The sequence below is a fragment of the Aricia agestis genome, chromosome 8, assembly GCF_905147365.1.
Source record: "Aricia agestis chromosome 8, ilAriAges1.1, whole genome shotgun sequence".
In the NCBI taxonomy this organism is placed as follows: domain Eukaryota; kingdom Metazoa; phylum Arthropoda; class Insecta; order Lepidoptera; family Lycaenidae; genus Aricia; species Aricia agestis.
The window spans coordinates 3,193,285-3,201,294 of NC_056413.1; the positions used below are offsets into that span (position 1 = coordinate 3,193,285).

Genomic DNA, 8,010 nt, shown 5'->3' on the forward strand with positions numbered 1-8,010 from the left:
TTCAGACTGAACGAGATGTTGGTGTTTGTTAAGTTTTTGTTAATCGTTTCTGTGTGTGAGTCGTACGCGAGGAGAGTCCCAGAACACAATGGAACTGAAAATATTGAGGAATTAGGTAAGGTGCTTTGAAGTCTTAGTACGTATTTTTGGTAAAAGAACTACTGATTTGAGAAGGAGCTGAAAATGAATCCTAATGCCTGTTTTTACCAACGGTCTCCTAACGCTAAGTGTTCCCTAGCGATCTTTGCGGGTCAAATATCTCTTAAAACAAACACATTTAAAAAAAAGTAATGTTTTGCAAAAGTTCTTACGCCGTAAGGACGAACGTGACACACAAAAATTGGTGAAATCTTGAAGGATATGTACCCTTCATGTCTGCTAGAGGACCACTTAGCGTTAGGAGGCGGTTGGTGAAAACATGCAGGTCTGTAGAACTAAGAAAATAACATCAGAACTGGAAGGGTTCAAATTAAAAAGCCTTACAATTGACAATCCTTTCTTTTGAAGGAATATACGAAATAAGATTGTAGATACTGGACTTTATTTTATTATTATTATTCACGAGAAAAAAACTTTATTGTGTACCCTCAGCAAAGAAGCCGGTCTGCCACTACAGCGATCCCAATGTGGCAGAATGTATCAAGCGGGTGGCAGAACAGGGCAGGCTGCTTCTGGCACATGGCATACCCGCGTTTGGCATACAACCTCTGGAACCCCTGAACGTGCCCAGCATACGGCTGCGGCAACATAATATGCCACAGATGAGGTTCAAGTACGATGCCTGGCTATCAGATATCTCCCTGCATGGACTCACTAACTACACCTTCAATAAGTTGGAGTAAGTATCATCAAATTAATTTTTTAAAGAATAAAAGAATTTATTAAAAAACCTAAAAACCAAATTACCACCAAATTACAACCAAAATTAATCGAAAATTGATATGTTGCGCTTAAAATAGCTTATGGCACGGTTTCGTAAATTTTCCGGGATAAAATGATCCTATATCCTTTTTTGAGACATAAAGTGTATCCTGGATACCAAATTTGATCGAAATCAGTGTAGCACCACGAGAACACGCTGTTCATAAAAATATCTACCATATATAGGATTGGTTCATGTTATTGGTTGGTGACACATTATTGGCAGCCTATGACCGTTATTGGTAGATATTACTTCCTTCACTTTAGCAATCTGAAAGTTTTACTGCCGCTAACTGGTGACCAATTCCAGCGTGTTCCCTGAGGAGCTGCGCGTGACGGCCAACATCAGCCTGCCGCACCTGCTGATAGCCGCCGAGTACGTCATCATCGGTGACTTCCAGATGCTGCCCGTCGAGTCCACAGGGAAACTCAAGGCCAACTTCAGTAAGTTGATTATCGTTACAAAGTCCTTATGTTATCATAAAGTTACTCATCAGAGCATCAGTTCTTTTTTCATTAAGTTAGGCATTTAAGTAGCTAATCTTCTTAAAAATAACTTCAGTAAGTACTGATCATGTCATCATAATTACCAACTAACGACTTATCGTCCAAGTTAGACATTATTCTCATTCACTCGTAAGTCGTAAGTGAACAATACTGTTGATGCTCTTACGCTGCGATGCGATGTTATTTGTTTGGGTATTGTCCAGTACCTAAGTATTATTCATGATCTCTTGGGTGGGTTGGACATTTGCCTCTAGTTCAATGTCACTGATAATACATACGTTTCAAAATAAATCAATGTGTTTTGTAGCTGATTGCTCAGCGGCGCTGGACGCGGTCGGTGCCAGGGTCCACAAGCGCATGGTGATCCGCGACGCCAACGTCAAACTGCGGTGCAGCGGACCGCTCGCTGCCAAACTCATGGAGGCTCACTCCACTACTGGTGAAATGGGTAAGGGTGATAGCACTATGTGCTAACTGTATACTTAGTGTGTTTGAAGTCATTTTAACTCTGGTAATACCATATTATCAGCCATTAAGGTAATTGAAATAAAATTTTCAATGTAATATTGATACTGCTGTCTGCACTTCAAGCTGAAGCCTTGCAGAAATCGCTAGATGTTACAGCATTCAGACTTCGAGGTAGACTTGTAAAGCTTTGCGTTCTTGAACACTAAAGAAGTAGGTTTAACAGTAAGAAAAATTAATAAAATATTGTAAATGCTGATTGATTCTTCATCAATAGTTTCAATTATATCTAGCCAGCTTCAGTATACATGCGACTTCTTCGTTTGTGCACTCCGGAATAGAATGCAGCTATTGAACTACATGCTCAAAGTATAGTTTCTCGTTTCAGAGATGATCACCGACCACATAGTACACATGCACTCGGCGGAGATCGCTAAAGAGATCCAGCCGGCAGTGGAGACGGCGCTGTCCATGGTGCTGGAGGACGTGGCCAATAAGTTCCTCAAGCACATACCCCCCAACATGGTCTTCCCCAACTAGTGACGTCATCTGCGACGTCATGGGGCGCTTCCACACAAATATGGTTTCTCGCTTTCCATCTATGGGCGATCGCTCATTTATCAGCACGCACGCACCGAACGCGTCGCATTTTAGAATTCGTTGTATAAAATGATGTGAAACCTCGCACATTCGTCCGCTCCGTATGCGCTGCATTGCGTGTACTATGCGGTGCGTTCGGCTCATACAGTGCTGACAAATATGCGATCGGTTTATATGGACGTCTAAATATAGATTAGTATTAATAGGTTATTTGGTTGAATGGGCGGCCCGTAATGTAGTGTACATAACCTTAACGCCTTTTTCACCATGTCAAAAACTTATTATAGTTTCGGTGACTCTTTTTCTCCTTATCACATCATTAAAAGTTATTGTTTGTTAAGTTAGTGCTTATGGAGTATTTTATTTTAAATTTGTTAACGTTAACAATAAGTTAGGTATGCATTTATGTGAACATGAGGTATTGACTTGTAATTTATTAAATTTATTGATTTTTAATAAAATATTGTACGTATACACTTGGTATTGTTTTACTAAATATGATAATACAATATCTACAATTATAATTTCTAGTGTTGACAAATGAACTGCAACCTCCTCAAAGGTCACTAAAAGTCAAATTTTCGCAACCAAATATCTTCCCGGTCACATTTGCTATTCTGAGTAATGCAACTATGCACAGCAACACGACGAATAAAACATTCTGCTCACTAGTGCACTAGTGCATAGGGTTGAAAATGAATATTTGCTCTCCAGAAGCATATAATCAAAATATTTTAAGCTCTAACATAGAAGAATTAAGGTTCTAAATCAGTTTTAGTGTCATTGATGCAATAATGACGTAAGGTAAGGCGACATCGTGGCTTACTTAGAACCAGTTCGAAATAAATATTGAGCGAATTAGTAATGAGCGGTGATGCAGAACATCTATTACGAGGGCTGGACCTTATAAGGGCTCGTCCTCGGTCAGTGTGTTAAAGCAGAAAGCCATATTAAAGCATGATGCCAGATGATATATGCCAGATGATAATATATGCAGGAATGTTTCAAAAGTGGTATTATAGTAAGCCGAAAGGGGTTGAATCAGGGGGTCACTCTGAACGACTTTTGCTTTACGACTTTTGAAAATTCGCAAAAAAAGATTTGATTCTCCATATAAACTTTTCTTGGTCGCGTGACTTTTTACTATCCACCCTCTTTCGGCTTAGGTACTATAGCGACACGAGAATTATAATATTTAATACGGAGTTTCAAAAGTGGTACAAGTACCACTATTGAAATATAACACTTACTTTGTTAATTTCTGTGCAGTTTATGTCAAACGAACAAAACAAAACTTTCGCTTGAAATAACTTTGAACAGTAAAGAATACAAAATTTTAAGTTTAATTATAGACTGCTGAAATGTTGTAACTTTGAGAGCAACACTGAAATATCGTCTTGCCTCTCTCATACGATAGATTTTGCAATATCACCAGACGTGACAAAATCGTGATAAATATTACAAAATCATTATCAAAACCTAATCAGCACGTCTGTGATTAACTGATTATCTAATAATTTATATAAGAAACCTTCGTGGAGATTTTTTTAGTTTTTTTTCCGTTCAACATGTGGAAGTTTGTGTGTCTGTTTTTATCTGTGAGTGGTCACGTGTTCGGGAAAAAGGAGAAGGGGTTGATCAACTGTAAGTTAAAATGAATATAATTGTATCATCTTACAATACATTATATCCATATTCCATACTAATATTATAAATACGAAATTGTATCCGTTTGAAAAAATACATCTTCACGCTAAAACCACTGAACCGATTTTGTTAAATGGAGATACTTTGAGTCCCGGGAAAGGGCATAGGATAGTTTTTATCCCGGAAAAATGTACGGTTCCCGCATGATAAACGAATTTTGTCGCAACGGAGTTGAGGGAGTCATCTAGTCATATGTAAATCGAAAATAGTAAAATTATAGCCAAAAGTAATGCTAATTAAGTAAGTCAAGTATAATGTCAAAACTAAGCTTCTATTAATATGGCTACAAGCAAGCTCGATGGACTAACACAAGTTACTACTTCTAATACTTTAACACTATTTATTTGTGATAAGTTCTTCATAAGCCAGAATTGAGAAAATAGAAAAATAATGCATTGTGAAAATAGAAAAATAAATTATCTTTCTAATACATAAGAACAATACGATGCTTTTGTTTTATATTGCTACTTTATCTTTCTTGTGATTTATTTCGCGGGTCGCATGACTGTTTAGCTTGTTCCTCGGGTACCCCTGCTATTATTTCAACGGGTTTTTCATCGTTAGTCCTGGCTAATGAGAACTAAAGTGATAGGGGCAATAGTAAAAATTGTATTTTTCAGTCGGTACATTCGTGTGTCCGCGCGAGGAGAAGGCGCTCGGCCGCTGCCTGAAGGATGCTCTCAATAAACTGATACCGCAGCTATCCACAGGTAATTAATAAGATCATTTAATGAAGAGTTTGACAGATAGGTAATGTATGGAGCTTATGTCAATTTTTTTAAATTAATTACGTTTACTTAAGTAATTAATGTTAAACTATGAGTGCTGCAGTAAAACCTTTAGATTAAAATTAACTTTGGTCTGTTTGCGTCTACCGTTGCTATTATCTCCACGTCAGATAAAAATAGCTTATTTTCGTAGCTCTCCCCAATATTGCCCAATTAGAATATCACACGTGTGAATTTAGGGGCGGGGGCCGGGCCCCCTCATTGTTTATTCCCAATCCAACTAGCAACAGACTAGTAATAGCCACGATTAAATTACCATGGTCCTATGCAGACCAGTAGCTTAGACCCTTTCGAAAAAAATACCGTTGCTATTATCTCTTGGGTCCGACGGACTTACAAGCAGAAAAGAAGACACCTTAGGTTTTAATTTGGTAGCCCCGGGTGATCACGTATGACGTCCATAGTCAGTCGGAATCCATTTAAGATTTCCTTCATACTATGTATATGTCTCACTAACTATCAACTCTCCAGGAGTGCCTCAATACGACATACCACCATGCGAGCCGCTGCTAGTACCGTCGCTGTTTGTCAAGCAGTCGGCTGGACCGATTTCGGTGGAGTCCAGCTACTCTGACGTCACCGTCTGGGGACCCTCCCGGATGAAGATCAAACATGTCGAGTAAGTCATCCGAGATATTCTACTATATTCCACTATTTCAAGATATTGTAGGTACTCAACGTACAAAATTTTTAAACAGTGTCCGTACATTTAGTATTGACTATACTCATAAAATAAGTAACTTTTAATATTATGCAGGCACCTTCGTAAGTTGCATTAGAAAATCTGCTACTCCATACACTCCTTCTCATCAAAAGTATGTTGCATTGTTATATAGTTACAGTACTTTGTTTACTAGCAACGGCGCTAGTGAGTATTTTATAATTTTCTCAGGCGCTAAATGCCTGAGCACTTACTTAGTATCTTGTTAAAAATAATAATAGTAATAAGTCGGTAGTCGTAGTCTTTGCCAGACTATGGTGAAAGCAGTCGAGATTTGCATAATAATTATAAGTACTTTGTGTTGTTCTATTATGGCGCCTAAACTTCTGATCCGATGGTGTGAAATGAGGTGTTGTTCAATTTGTAACATCTTCAACAATCTATACAATTTTTATTAGTTTTACTTTTTTTTCAGCGTGGACAGTTCAAAGCACAGGGTGGTAGCTAAACTCCACATCCCAGAGCTGAGGATGAGAGGAAATTACAAGCTGAAGGGACAGCTGCTCATGCTGCCGATAGAGGGAGAAGGAAAATTCACTGCTAAATATAGTAAGATATCTTATTCTTTGTGTAGTTTATAACACTTTAAACTAATAAAGAAATTAGAGCAGCATTTAACAATTCTCTATTCGTTGTTTTTGTCCGTCGCGTGTCTTTTTCAATCTGTGGTGCGGACAAAGACAAGCTGACTTTGTATAGTTATTCACTGTTTAAATATTTATTTATTTATATTCGTAACAATTGATAAGACCAACAATGATTTTTACATTTATAAGATCCTTTGACCTAACTCGTACACATACAGGAATGTCAACTCCTTATTTATCTTTTGTAGTAAAGTCCAATTTTGAATGATTCATTTCTAAGCGTTTTATTGCAGTCTCAAATCCTTATCCTCTATTTCTAGATGACATAGACGCAACAGTGACGATAATCCTGGGCAGGCACCCGCGGAAGACGGGCGTGGACGCTCTGGCATGCACCAGCCTGGACGTCAAGTTCGCCGTGGACGCCGCCTCTATGGAGCTGGAGAACTTGTTTGGAGGCGATGATGAGCTGGGTTAGTAGATGAAGAAGAAGTCGATTGGTGCTAGTACCTAGTAGGATGTTGTTATGCCTGGCTGTAAAAAGATGATCCACCGTCTATTTAATCTACGAATGTCAAGCTTTAGAGTAAAGTGTCCATTAATCAGGCGCGGTCGCAGCCTGAAATTGGGGGGGGGGGGGGGGGGGTAATCACTATAGTCAATACACAAATATATTTTTTTCATCTGCGCCCTCGGACGGTTCTGGGTTGACAGCTGCCTAAGGTCGGACGCAGTGGTGGTTAGGGGATAGCTAGAAATTTCCTTTTATTATTTGGCAAGTTTTTGAGATTTTTCAATTGTACCTTAAATTTGGGGGGGGGTCATGTCCCCTGTGACCCCCCCCTTCGGACTGCGCCTGCCATTAATTAACCTGTTTACTTCAATTAACCTCATGACATGACATAAATCACATCCATAAGATAATTAGATAATATATAAAAAAGCATTATACTATGATGCTTTTTTTAAGCGCCGCATGAATCAAATCAGTTTTCAATGCGTTATATCAAACTCTGTAGGCATTTTTTGAATTTTGTTCATGCGAATTACTATCAAATTTTTAATTCATTCATGTTTTGACTACAAGTATTCGCAAGCGCGAGCGTCTAATTCCATACAAGCAAATTCTAACTTCTAATATATAAACTATCGACTGACAAACCCATCTTTAACAGCTCGGCTAAATCTCCTTTATCCTGCTTTTTCCAGGGAGCATGATGAACAAATTCCTGAACGACAACTGGAAGGAGCTGTCGGGCGAGCTACAGGGGCCCATGGAGGAGGCGCTGCGGGACTTCCTCAAGCCGCTGGCAGACCACGCCTTCGCCAGCCTCAACGCTGATGACATCCTCTCCTAACCTCTACATTCTGATATCAGCAGGCATAGCATGGCCACTATAGAAAGGGTTTTTTTCTACGAAAGAATAGACAAATTGACAGATTGACAAAGGAAATCGGACATTTTGTCACTAAAATCTGTCAGTATGTCCATTCTTTCCCGTTTCTAATGTTGTAATGCTAAGCCTGCAGAAGCACAAACATACAGCTACTCAAGCGTGTTCTAGAGTGCAACACAGAGACAAGTTTCCGGCTGTGATACTGCATTGTTCTCCAAAGTTATGTGCGTGTGCGTTCTGTGACTTGAGGGCTACCGTTTTGACTGTAAACCATTACTTAAAAATAATGGCGCACAAGAGTTATTTATTATAATCGA

General features: G+C 38.9%; 1 protein-coding gene across 1 annotated transcript; it reads left to right on the top strand.

Moving 5' to 3' along the window:
• LOC121729363 lies at positions 1-8,010 on the top strand. Its single transcript, XM_042117843.1, has 10 exons — positions 1-115; positions 592-838; positions 1,232-1,365; positions 1,736-1,876; positions 2,282-2,401; positions 4,821-4,910; positions 5,460-5,607; positions 6,125-6,258; positions 6,617-6,769; positions 7,506-8,010. Exons 1-10 carry the CDS (start codon positions 16-18, stop codon positions 7,652-7,654), a joined length of 1,416 nt encoding a protein of 471 aa, XP_041973777.1. The 5' UTR covers positions 1-15; the 3' UTR covers positions 7,655-8,010.

What these genes read in the sequence shown, in the direction of transcription:
- LOC121729363 (XM_042117843.1), top strand. Translation starts at nt 16, where the DNA reads ATGTTGGTGTTTGTTAAGTTTTTGTTAATCGTTTCTGTGTGTGAGTCG. An exon ending in TACACCTTCAATAAGTTGGA is followed by an intron (nt 839 to 1,231) that starts GTAAGTATCATC and finishes GACCAATTCCAG; the next exon opens with CGTGTTCCCTGAGGAGCTGC. An exon ending in AAAATTCACTGCTAAATATA is followed by an intron (nt 6,259 to 6,616) that starts GTAAGATATCTT and finishes CTCTATTTCTAG; the next exon opens with ATGACATAGACGCAACAGTG.